The 13,572-nt window shown below is 24.5% G+C and overlaps 1 protein-coding gene across 2 annotated transcripts in view; it reads right to left on the reverse strand.

Moving 5' to 3' along the window:
* The window catches only part of LOC117171498 (splicing factor 3B subunit 3-like), a 37,947-nt gene extending 24,629 nt beyond the window's left edge, over positions 1-13,318 (reverse strand). For both annotated transcript variants that reach the window (XM_033358863.1, XM_033358862.1), the window contains exons 1-2: positions 12,228-13,318; positions 6,115-6,493 (exon numbers count right to left, since the gene is read on the reverse strand). In XM_033358863.1, coding sequence (XP_033214754.1) covers positions 6,115-6,493; positions 12,228-13,318 — 1,470 coding nt within the window. The remainder of the gene's footprint in view (positions 1-6,114; positions 6,494-12,227) is intronic.
* Between the last annotated feature and the right edge of the window lie 254 nt (positions 13,319-13,572).

A 13,572-nucleotide genomic window follows, 5' to 3' on the forward strand; every position in this document is an offset into this window, starting at 1 on the left:
TTCAGCTCGATATTTTATTTACAAAAAAAGTTCTTAGGTTCAAAAAAACATTCAGTGAACTGAAAAACTGTCGTCGGTAATATAGGTATTTAGCTGTGTCACGTGCCCTTAAACTCAGAATTATAATTCTGCTTAAAAAATTCAATTTTCCATTCAGAATTGTTATTCTCTGGATAAATTCCAAATCCAACTCAAAATTGGTTTAATATTGAAAATTCCTTGTTCAAATTCGGCATTTCAATACTTTTCGGAAATTCTCCGTTTCAAATTAGAATTCATTCTATGAAAAAAAATCCCTGTTCCAAGACAAATTATAATTCTTTTGGATAAATACGAGTTTCAACTCAGAATTGGTTCAAATATGAAAATTTCCTGCTTCAACTCAGAACTAGAATGCTTTGAAAAAATTTTGTTTCCATTCCGAATTTTATTCCTTTTTGAAAATTTCCAGCACTAGGTTGGAATTTATTAAAATTTGAAAATTCCCGGTGCCAAGTCATTATTATTATTATTCTGGATAAATTCCAGTTCCAACAAAAAATTTGCAAACAATTGAAAATTCCCTGTTCGAATTGAAAGTTAAATTATTTTAATTTCAAATAGTTTAAAAATTCTTATAATGCTTGGCAATTTTTTGTTTTAATCTTGAAACATCTAGATGCTTTTTTAAATTTCTTCAAATTAATCTTTTTTTAATTCTGTCAGATTAAAGAAATTTTCTTAAAATCTTCCATTTATTTATGAAAATTTTGTAAATCGTTATAAATATTTTTAAATATTCTCTTAAAATTAGTTTATTAAATAAAAAATCATTTTCAATTTTTATAGGAAATGTTTTTTTTTTTATTCTGAAGCCTATCAACATTTTTAGAAAGCTTCTAAATTTTCTATACAAAATCTGCAAAAATCTATATTTTTTTTCAATTAGGCGGTGGAATATTTGCACCAAAATGTTATTTTTTTTTTAATTTGAATATTTAATTTATAATTACTGATTTTAAAGGAACAGTCAGATATTTCTAAACATGAAATCATTGCTCTTTTTCTTAAATGAAATATTTCAAACTGAATGATTTAAAAATGGAATATTTTAGAGTAAAAAAATATTTTCAGCTTCCTAGGAAAAATTAAAGTAATTTTTTATTTCGACAAATTAATTGTCGAAAAATCTTGGAAATTCAAACATTTTTGTCAAACAGTCTTTTTTTTATGTTAAAAATTTTACTATTTGGTATGAAATTGAAATATTTTCAACTATTATTGGACCCATGTCTTTTTGGTTTGAAAATTCATTTCTCGCTGCATATAAATAAATCAATCTTGTTTGGTTAAAAAAACAACTGGTTAAAAATTAATCTACTTTTTAGAAAATTTGTCTTTTCAGCTCGAAATTTCAACAAAAATATAGAAAATGTATACACTTGGTTGAAAATGTATGTATTTTTTTTTTTAAGAAAAACAATTTTTTTGTTAAAAATACAAGTGTTTTGTTGATGATTAATCTATTTTAGTTGAGAATTTAAGTATTTTGTTGAAAATTATTTTTTGTTCATTAAATCCAACTATTTCATATTTTCAACTAAATTATTTTTTGTGTTTGTTTAAATATCAAATATTATATTTTTGATTAAAAATTTATATTTTTCGGGTCTTTATTTTTTTAAATTCAACTCCTTGGTTCAGAACTTTCTCCTTGGTAGCTCATTTATTTATTTTTATTGAAAATTCATAATTTTAGTAGAAAATCCGTTTTTCTTTCTTTCTTTTTTTTAAATTAATTTTCTGAACTCAGAATTTAACCGTGTTTCGGAAAATTAACTTTTCGATTGAAAAATTATATTTTCGCGTTGAAAATTCCATAATTTGGTACAAAGTTATACTGTTTTTTAATACAATTCTTGTTTAACAGTGAAAGCCCTCTTAAATAAAAATTTAACCAATTTTTTGTTAATAATGTAAATTTAGTGCAAAATTTGTTGAAAATTCGTTTTTTCTTTTGTTGTTAGTAGAAAAACAATATTTTTGGTTTAAAATGTAACTGTTTAGATGAAAATTAATCCAATTTCGTTGAGAATTCAAGTCTTTAATTAAAAATTAGTTTTTGTTCGTTAAATCCAACTGTTTTTTATATTCAATTACATTTTTTTAAATATTAACTATTATATTTTTCGTTGAAATTTCCAATTCTTGGCTGAAAGTGGAACAAAATTCTTGAAAGTTATTATTTTATTTTTTTGAAGATTCATAAATTTTAGTGGAATTCTTTTTTGTTGTTGTTAAAATTACCTTTTTTAAATGCAAATTTGAATATTTCATTGAAAAAAAGAACGGATTAATTGGTTGAAAATTAATGTGTTTTGTTACAAAAAAATTAGTATTTTTTTTATGGAAAATTATTATGCAAAATTTTGAGAATTTTTTTTTGTTGGTAGAAAAACAATATTTTTGGTTAAAATATAACTGTTTAGTTGAAAATTAATATATTTTCGTTGAGAATTCAAGTCTTTCATTAAAAATTAGTTTTTGTTCGTTAAATCCAACTGTTTTTATATTCAACTAAATTTTTCTTAATATTAACTATTATATTTTTCGTTGAAATTTCCAATTCTTGGTTAAAAGCGGAACAAAATTCTTGAATTATTTTTTTTTTTTCGAAGATTCATAAATTTTAGTATAATTCTCTTTTTTTGTCGTTGTAAAAATTAAATTTTTTAAAATACAAATTTAAATATTTTATTGATTCTCCAATAGATTAACTGATTGAAAACTAATGTGTTTTGTTAAAAAATAATCTTCTTTGATACAAAATTATTATTCTTGATATAATTGGTATAATTGTTTTTTTATCCTAAAAAAAATTCCTTTATGTTAAAATATCAACTATTACATTTTTCCTTCAAAATTAATCTTCTAAGAGTTTTTAAAAGTGTACCATTTTTCAAAAATGTAACTAGTTCAAAACTGTAGTTCCTAAGTAGTGAATTTTTTTGGTTAAAAATTTTTTTTTCTTCAAAAATTAAGTCTTTAATTAAAAATTCGTTTTTGTTCGTTAAATCCATCTATTTTTTATATTCAATTACATTTTTTATAAATATTAATTATTATATTTTTCGTTGAAATTTCAAATTCTTGTTTGAAAGTTGAACAAAATTCTTAAAGTTACATACATTTTTTTTTTTCTTTAAAGATTCATAAATTTTAGTTGAATTCTTTTTTTTTTGTAAAAATTAACTTTTTTAAACGCAAATTTAAATATTTTAATAAATCTCCAACGGAATAAATGGTTGAAAATTAATGTGTTTTGTTAAAAATGAGTCTTTTTTTTTATAGAAAATTTTTAGTTGAAATGTCTTTTTTTTGTTAAAAATTAATTTCCTGAACTAAAAATTTAACTATTCTTCTGAAAATTAACTTTTCGGTTCAAAAATTATATTCTCGTGTTTAAGATTCAACAATTTGATACAAAATTATATTCTTTTGTATAAAATAATTTATTTTGATTGAAAATTAATTCTCTTGTGAAAATTTAACTAATTAATTTTTTGCTAAAATTAATCTTTTTTCGGTGTAGACATTAAATGATTTAGTTGAAAGTGTTTAAAAACTAAAAAAATATTAATAAATTCAGCATGATAAAATTAAAACAATAATAAATAAAATAAAAAATATATCATAAATTTAGTACAAAATTTGTTAAAAATTCTTTTGTTGTTGGTAGAAAAACAGTATTTTTGGTTAAAAATTTAATTGTTTAGTTGAAAATTAATCCACTTTCGTTGAAAATTTAAGTCTTTAATTAAAAATTCGTTTTTGTTCGTTAAATCCAACTATTTTTTATATTTAATTAATTTTTTTTTTAAATATTAACAATAATATTTTTCATTCAAATTCATAATTTTAGGTTGAAAATTCAAATTCTTGGTTGAAAGTGGAACAAAATTCTTGAAAGTTATTTTTTTTATGATTTATAAATTTTAGTGGAATTCTTATTTTTTGAAAAAAATAATTTTTTTAATGCAAATTAAAATATTTCATTGAATCTTATATTAAAATATCACCTATTACTCTGGTTCATTGGTAGTTAATATTTTTTCAAGTCTAAAATTCAACAGTTTGGTATAAAATTATACTGTTTTTTAGAAAATCCTTTTTTTTTTAAATGAAAACTCTCTTAAATAAAAATTTAATGCATTTTTTGTTTAAAATTGATCTTTTTCGGCTAAAAATTAAACTATTTAGTTAAAAATGTAAAGAAACAAAATTTTTTAAATAAATGAAGTATAATAAAATTAAAATATATTATAAATTTAGTACAAAATTTGTTTAAAATTCGTTTTTGTTGTTGTGTGTAGAAGAACCATATTTTTGTTTAAAAATTTAATTGTTTAGTTGAAAATTAATCCACTTTCGTTGACAATTTAAGTCTTTAATTAAAAATTCGTTTTTGTTCGTTAAATCCAACTATTTTTTATATTCAATTAATTTTTTTTAAAAATATTAACAATAATATTTTTCATTCAAATTCATAATTTTAGGTTGAAAATTCAAATTCTTGGTTGAAAGTGGAACAAAATTCTTTAAAGTTATTTTTTGTACATTTTTTTTATGATTGATAAATTTTAGTGGAATTCTTTTTTTTTTGGAAAAATTAATTTTTTTAAATAAAATATTTTATTGAATCTTATATTAAAATATCACCTTTTACTCTGGTTCATTGGTAGTTAATTTTTTTTCGATTCTAAAATTCAACAGTTTGGTATAAAATTATACTGTTTTTTAGAAAATCCTTTTTTTTTAAATGAAAACTCTTAAATAAAAATTTTAAAATAAATGAAGCATAATAAAATTAAAATAAACAATATAAAAAATAAAATATATTATAAATTTAGTACAAAACTTGTTGAAAATTCGTTTTTTGTTGTTGTTGGTAGAAAAACAATATTTTTTGTTAGAAATGTAACTCTTCAGTTGAAAATTAATCCACTTTTGTTGAGAATTCAAGTCTTTTATTAAAAATTCGTTTTTGTTCGTTAAATCCAACTATTATTTATATTCAATTACATTTTTTTAAAATATTAACTATTATATTTTTCGCTATTTTAAAAAAAATTGTTATGGTTGAAAATTCTTTTTTTGTTCTCAAAAATTAATATCCCGAATTAAAAATTCAACTCTTTTCTTAAAATTAACTGTTTGGTTGAAAAATTATATTCTCGAGTTTAAAATTCATCAGTTTGGTACAAAATTATACGGTTTTTTAGAAAATCCTTTTTTTTACAGAAAACTCTCTTGAATAAAAATTTAACCATTTTTTTATTTGTTAAGAATTGATCTTTTTCGGTTAAAAAAATGCATCTATTTAGTTGCAAAATTTTAGAAACAAAAAAATATAAATAAAATAATCAATTAAATGAAAAATAAAATATAATATAAATTTAGTACTAAATTTTTATTTTTTTGAAGATTCATCAGTCTCAGTTGATTTCTTTTTTCAAAATTAATTTCCGGAACTAAAAATTTTATTACTTTTCTCAAAATTAACTTTTTGGTTGAAAAATTATACTCTCGCGTTTAAAACTAAACAGTTTGGTACAAAATTATACTAGTTTTTATAAAACCCACCTTTTAAATGAAAACTCACTTAAATAAAAATTTAACCAATTTTTTGTTAAAAATTGATCTTTTTTCGGTTAAAAATTCAGCTTTCAAATTAAATATAAAAAAAAAAATTATAATGAATAAAATTTAAAAAAAAAACAATATAAATTTGGACTAGCATCATATCTATTGTTCAATATATTTAGTTTAAAATTCGTCTTTTAGGTAGAAAATTATTCTTAATGGAAAATTCAACTATTTGGTCTCCACTGATGGAAAATTAATCTTCTCGTTTAAAAATTCGCAAAGTATTTTCAAGAAAAAGCAAAGAAACAGTGTCATTAGCGGTTAATTAAAATTAAATAAAAACTAGTTTCTTTAGTGTCATTTTGTTCGAAAGAGTAGCAAAATAGCGTCATCGCTCAAAAAAAAAAAAAAAAAAAAAAAGTGTCATTAAAGTGGTCTGAATTCCTTAAGAAATAAAAAAACATAATAAAATAAAGTAAAAAAACTTACGACAGCAATATTTCCAAATTTATCGGCAGTCGCAACGGTATCGTAATCCAGAACACAGGTCGTTGTGATCCAGCGTGGATGAGTGTCATCCGCAAACACAATCAGCTGATTTTCTTGTCTCTTGTATCTCACAGCGTAAACAGATTCCTGAACATCACTCACGTATATCCGATGACCAACAGCATTTATGCTAACAATCGCGTTTGGAATGTGCTTGTTTTCACACTTTCGCAACAATTTTTTCTTCCCCATGTCATAGAGACGCAACATTCGACCAACGCCAACCAAAATTCGGCCTTGGTAGGGACAAATAGCGAGTGGAATCTCGTCCACAACTGTCTCATGCACGAGATCCAGTTTTTTGCCATCCGGACTGATTCTACAAAGTTAAAAAAAAAAAAAAAAGGATACATCAGACAAATATTCCCTTTTCAAATCACTTTATTTAAATAGTTTTTTAACTTTGTCAGCACTGCAGGGTTATCATCACTGAGCAGATAGTGTGATTGTCATCATTCGATTTTAACTAGAGTTTATAAATTTACTAAAAAAAAACACAGGGATCACAGCGGTCTCAGAAAAAAAGGGACTAAAAGAGGATTTCATTTATCGTTTTGAAAAATCTATGCAACTTTAAAATTCAGATTTTTCAACTATAAAACATCTATTCAACATTTCAGCACTCTGTACTGATTCAAAAAAAAAAAAAAAAATACAATAAGATCGGAGATGGAAAAAAATAAAACAGAATTGAAAAAGGCCCATTTTGAAATCTTTTTAAATGTTTTTTTTTTTTTTTTTGTATCAGTAGATAGATTTTGATTCATTATTCGCAAAATTTTCGTAAACTAGTATATTCTTTTCAAAAAAGAACCCTCAGTTATTCAAAGTATTTTTTGTTTTAATAAGATGGATAGAAATAATTTTAAACATACAAAAATGACTATATGAAAAACCTACTTTTCTGTTTTTGTTTCCCCAAAAATTTTTAAATTTGTTTTTAATGCATTTTTAAACGTTGCAGGTCTCAGATGTTCCAACCATTTTTTAATATCAACTAAAAAAATATTATACCGTATATTAAATTAAAGGTCTGCCATTATGTTTTTGGTTGATAATTCATCTCTCTTTTTTTTTGGTTAACAATTTTATACTTTGAAAATTCTACGATTTTGTTAAAAATTCATCCTTTTTGCTTGAAAATTCAACAGTTGTGTACAAAATTCGACTTTCTAGCGGAAAAATTTAACATTGTAGTTGAATTTATTTTTTATTCTTGACTGAAAAATCTTTACGGTTGAAAATTCGTTCTTTTTTTTTATAAAATTCAACTATCCTTAATTCATAGTTACAATATTTTTTGGGTTTAAATATAAAAAAAAATTTCATTGAGAAATCATCTATTTTGCGTAAAAATTTCATACTTTGCTTGAAAATTCAAAAGCTGTGTACAAAATTCGCCTTTCTAACTGAAAAATTCAACACTGTAGTTGAATTTCATTTTTAACTGAAAAATCTTGAATTTTAACCTTTTCAAAATTATATTATTAATATTATTATTAATATTATTATATTATTAAGTTATTTTAGGCTAGAAACATTTTAAAAATTTTAAACTTTTAACTTAAAAGTTCTTAAATTAGAAGTTCAATTATTTTCATTTCAAATAATTTATAAGCATCCTTGAAAAGCTTAAAAAATTTTTTTCTTCAAAATCTTGAGAAATCTAGAAGTTGTTGAAAAAATTTTCTCAAATTCCAAATCATTTTTGAAATTTTTTCAGAACTTCTACATAACTTTTAAAATTAATTGAATTTGTCCTACAACTTCTCGAAAATCCTGCAAATAAAAAGAATTTAATGACAGATTTTCCTTCTGAAAATTTGTAAAATTTCCGGTCTCAGAAAATTCCCGGTCCAACGGCCACCCTGTTAATTATTTTGTGGAAAATTCAATTATTTTGTTAAAAAGCCATCTTCTATAGCAGAAAATACATTTTTTTTGTAAATAAATCAATAAATTTGAAAAATTAAAATTTGTATCCGAAATACTGTTTTATTCCGTTTATAAAAGATTCTATATAAAGAATATTACAAGATTAAAATGCTGTGGTATTTGAATATTTAATGATCAAGGAAAATGAAAAAGTAGCAGTGGTTAAAAACCAAAACTAGAATAGTTTAAACTGCAGTTAGAAAAGTAAATTTTAAACAAAAAATAAGTTTTCAAAAAAATGAATTAATTTTGAACTAAAAATATAAATTTTGAACCAAAAATAGAATAGTTAAATCTTTAGTTTAAGAAATGAATTTTCAGCCAAAGAAATTAGTTTTTAATAACAGTGATGAAACTTCAACTAAAAATATGAATTTTCTATATATATAAAACTAAATTTTTAACGAAACATTGGTTTTCAACCAAGGAAATAAATTCTTAAAAAATATAACAGTTCAATTTTCTACAAAACAGAAAAATGTTTAACCAAAAAGATTACATTTCTATCAAAAAAGGTCAATTTTCCACAAAAAATGGAATAGTTAAAGTGAATTTTCAACTAAAATGATAAATCTTCAACTAAAAAAGTTAAATTTTTAACCAAATACATGCATTTTTAAGTAAAAAGATAAATTTTCTACTACAGAAATTAATTTTTACCAAAAAGATCAATTTTCAATCAATAATTTGAATTTTCTACCAAAATATACGAATTTTTAACATAATAAACATGAATTTTTAACAAAATAGTTGAATCTTAAACTGAAAAAGACCAATTTTTAACTGAATAGATGAATTTAAAACAAAAAAGTTTAATTTTTAACCGAATACATGAATTTTCAACGAAATAGTGGATTTTTAACTAAAAAGGGCAAACTCTTAACCAACTAGTTGGATTTTTAATTAAAAAAAGATCAATTTTGAACTAAAAATGAAACATCTACAAGTGAAAATTTCAGTTAAAACAAATAATTTTCAATAAAATAATTAAATTTTCAAAAAAGGAAAGTTTGCCAACCAAAATGATGAATCATCAAACAAATAAATTTTTAACAGAGTAGTTCCACTTTCAGTTAAGTATGTAAATTTTTAACAAATAATGATGAATTCTCAAAGAAAAACGTTATTTTTCATATTTAAACCAAAAAAGAATTCAATTTTATACCAAAAATTGTTCAATTCTACCAAAAAAAGATGAATTTTTAACAAAATAGTATGAATCCTCAACCAAAAGAGTCTAATTTTTAACCAAATAGTTATGATTTTTAACCATAATAATAAAATGAACACGTTTTCCTTAAGATTCCCTGACTTTTTGGGATTACCTGATCTGTAGCAACTCTCCCATTTTAAAAGGGATATACTTATTTCACTCTAGAATGTTTTTGTAAAAATATATCTAGTAATTATGACATACATATTTCAGTCATCACAGTACCTATTGTCGTCAAAAAATGTGATCAGGTGACATTTTTTTTCTAAAATAGGTGAGAAACAAATGTTAAATAAGCCAAAAAAAAGTTGTGATTTGTTGTAAACCGAGAGATGCCCAAAAGGTTTTTTCTTTGATTAAACCGGTCACCCTGAAAATGGAGTATTTACATTTCCATTGAGAACTAATTTTCAATTAAACAAAAAGAAAAACTATTTTTTTTTTTTTACAAAACCATTTAATTGTTTATAACATAGTTAAATCCATTACCAAATTGATGATTTTTCAAACAAAAAAGATGAATAGTCTGCATTTTTAAACTATAAAAGTTCAATTTTTAACCAAAAAATTAAGCAGATGAATTTCTACTGAGAAAAATTAATTTTCAATTAAAACAACAACGATAAAAACGAATTTTCTACAAAAAAAAGTCGAATTTTCTACCAAATTTTTTAATTTTCAACAAAATAGTTTAATCCTCAACCAAAATAAATAAATCTTCAACTAAGATGTTGCATTTTTAACCAAAAAGAGATGAAATTTCTACCAAGAAAAAAATTTTCAGTAAAAAATAAATTAATTAATTAATTAATAAAAAATAAAACAGTTAGATTTGACCAAACAGTATATATTTTCAACATTACTAGCTTTTGACGAAAAAAAGTTCATTTTCTACAAAAAAAAAAAAAAAAAAAAAAAAAACAAAACAAAAGATAAATTTTTAACAAAAAAACATAATTTTTTAACCAAAATGTGAGAAGTAGATAAATTTTCATTGAGGATGAATTTTCAATAAAAACGAAAACGAATTTTCTACAAAACAGTTTAATTTTATACAAATTTGTTGAATTTTCAAGCCAAAAAGCCTAATTCTCTATCAAACAATTTAATTTTAAAAACAAGAACATGAAATAACAACAAAAAAGTTAATTTACAATTAAACAGTTAAGTTTTAAAACAAAATATTTGAATTTTTAGTTAACAAAAAAAAAAAAACGAATTTTTAATTAAATTTTTTAGCCAAAAAAAACGTACTTTCAACTAAAATTAAGAATCTTCAACGAACAAAAAATGAAATTAAAAAAAATTCTTTTGTTAAAAAGTAATTGTTTTTCGACAAAAAATTATATTGTCTGGTAGAAAATTAATTTTTATTATTAAAAATTCACATTTTTTGGTTGATCATTCATCTTTTTTTATTGAAAATTAATTCTTTTTATTTGAAAAGTCTATTGCTGTATTTTTGTTTAATAAATAATCTCTTTTACTCAAAAAACATACTTTTTGTGAAAATTCAACGATTATTTTTGGAAAAAGTAATCGTGTTTGGTCGAAAATTTATACTTTTGTCGAAAATTCATATTTTTTTTTTGTTGAAAATTTATTGTTTGGTAGAAAAATCTTTTTTTTTTAGTGGAAAATTCATTTTTTATATTTGAAAGTTTATTTATTTTATTGAAAATTGAACTAGGTTCTTAAAGTCACCTTTTTTTTGTTTAAAATTAAAATCTTGGTTCAAAAAATCTATTTCGTTTGATGGTTAGTTCTTCTTATCAAAAACAAAACTATAATATTTCTTTTTCAGAATTAATCTGAGTTCAACTATTTTGCTAAGAAAAATATCACCTTTTAGCTAAAAATTCATTTCTTGCTTAAAAATTCTACTGTTTGGTTGAAGATTTAACTGTTTTGTTTAAAAGTCATCTTCTTTAGTTAAAAATTAACCCTTTTCGATTGAAAGCTACTTATTTTTATTTGAAAAAAAAAATATATATTTTTAGTTTATAATTAATCTAAATTCAACTATTTTCTTAAAAGGTAATCTTTTTTTTTTCATAACTTGTATTATTGGATGGAAAATCAATCCTATTGGTATGGAAAATCAATCCTATTGGTGTAAAAAATCCTCATTTGTTAGAAAAGTCATATTTTTTAATTGAAAATTCGTCTTCCTCACTTCAAAATTAAACTGGCCTCGTAAAATATTCATCTTTTTCAAATCTAAAAATGTAAGATTATGTTTGAAATACTGTTTTATTCCGTTTATAAAAGATTCTATATAAAGAATATTACAAGATTAAAATGCTGTTAAAAATCCTCATTTGTTAGAAAAGTCATATTTTTTAGTTGAAAATTCGTCTTCCTCACTTCAAAATTAAACTGGCCTCGTAAAATATTCATCTTTTTCAAATCTAAAAATGTAAGATTATGTTTGAAATACTGTTTTATTCCGTTTATAAAAGATTCTATAAAGTCGAATTTTGTACACAACTGTTGAATTTTCAAGCAAAAAGAATGAATTTTTAACAAAATCGTAGAATTTTCAAAGTATAAAATTGTTAACCAAAAAAAAAGAGAGATGAATTATCAACCAAAAACATAATGGCAGACCTTTAATTTAATATACGGTATAATATTTTTTTAGTTGATATTAAAAAATGTTTTTTTGAAAATTCGATCATTTGATTAAAGATTCGTCGATTAGGAAAGTGTGATAAAAACTGTATTTGGTGTGCAAGTTGAAATTTCGAATAAAATTGTACTTTTTCAACTGAAAAAAAGGGTAACAAGAGATGAGAAATTCCTAAAATTCTCATTCTCGAGATAATTTGCTCAACATAAATTCTTGAACCTTTAAAAACTCCAACTGTGATCCCTCTAATGAATGTTTAAAATCAAATCTTACTTGTACGTGTGAAGATATCCACCATTGCTGATTCGAGGATTGAGCTGATAATCCTTGGCAACTCCGACAATCAGAAACTGCTGATCGCCCTGATTCCCAAATTTCACCATCGCCAAACTCAACGCCGCCAAATTCTGTTTCAGCCGATAAGTCTCAAATGTCTCGCCTGTGGTCGGTGCAATGATGCGAATCAGCGAAGCCCAGAGACCCGGGCCTGCTCGCGGCGCGCCAAAAACCGCCTCGTTCGACTCCTCAGAGAGAAAAGCTTCGGCAAGTTCTCGAGCAACAGCCGCCTCTTCCGCACCAGCAGCCTCCTGCATCTCCTCCGCCATTTGCAGCCGCCTCTGATGTTTCGTCTCCTCCGTGTAAGCATTGTGCTCCGTCTCGAGAACGAGCAAATGCGCCGAGTCATTGTGAATGACAAACTTTCGCGGTGTGTACTCAAGAGGAAAGCTCACCTGATTGAAGACAGCGCCCAATTTCTCGAGAGCCAAAATTCTCAGAGTATTGGTCGAGATGGCGACAATGCCCTCGGGACACTGCTCGGAACTGAAGCCTGAGGCAAATTCCAGACTCTCGTAGGAGAGTGGCGTCAAGTGGAAGCGATTCTGATAGTAATAACTCAGCCAGGAACGACTGCTCATTGCAAGCACGGCCTGACTGCCCTGCATTTTAATACGAAAGAGTTTGACGGGTCGAGAACCTAGATATCGGGTTCGCGTGTCGGCCAAATCACCCGATATCTGATCCAAAACGGTTCGCAGCAATACACCGTTCTGCAGACCAATGTTCAGATAGAGACTCGACTGCTGGGGCGCCCCAGCATCCTCCGAATTATCCGAATCCTTCATCCCCATTTCAACGATACAGAGACTTTCCGCGGCGGCTGGCAGTGCCTGCATACTTCTCGGCGATAAGCAGTCATTGTTGTCGAGGGACAATATTCGTACAGTGTTGTCTTGGAGGCCCACCGCGAGAAAGAGGGCACGCACTTCGCCAGCGGGAACGGCTCCTATTCCCATGCAGATTACCTCCGAAGGCATCTTCTTCCTTTCGGTGTACTCGTTTAGTTGTCCAGTCTGAAGACACATTTTATAGAGAACAATAACAGGGCAAATAAAAATAAATACAAAATCAGTTTCACCCAAGAAGATTAATTTATACAAAAAAAAAAAGAGACGAATTTTTAACTGAAATTATAGAAATATCCAATTCGAATAATTACTTTTTTAGGTTAAACAAATATACGAGGGTGGATTGATAAGTTTCCGGCCTGACCAAGAAAAGCAACGTTTTTAAGAATTTTTTTTTTTATTTCTCAACATAATCTCCTCCAAGGCTGATA

The sequence above is a fragment of the Belonocnema kinseyi genome, chromosome 4, assembly GCF_010883055.1.
Source record: "Belonocnema kinseyi isolate 2016_QV_RU_SX_M_011 chromosome 4, B_treatae_v1, whole genome shotgun sequence".
NCBI lineage: Eukaryota > Metazoa > Arthropoda > Insecta > Hymenoptera > Cynipidae > Belonocnema > Belonocnema kinseyi.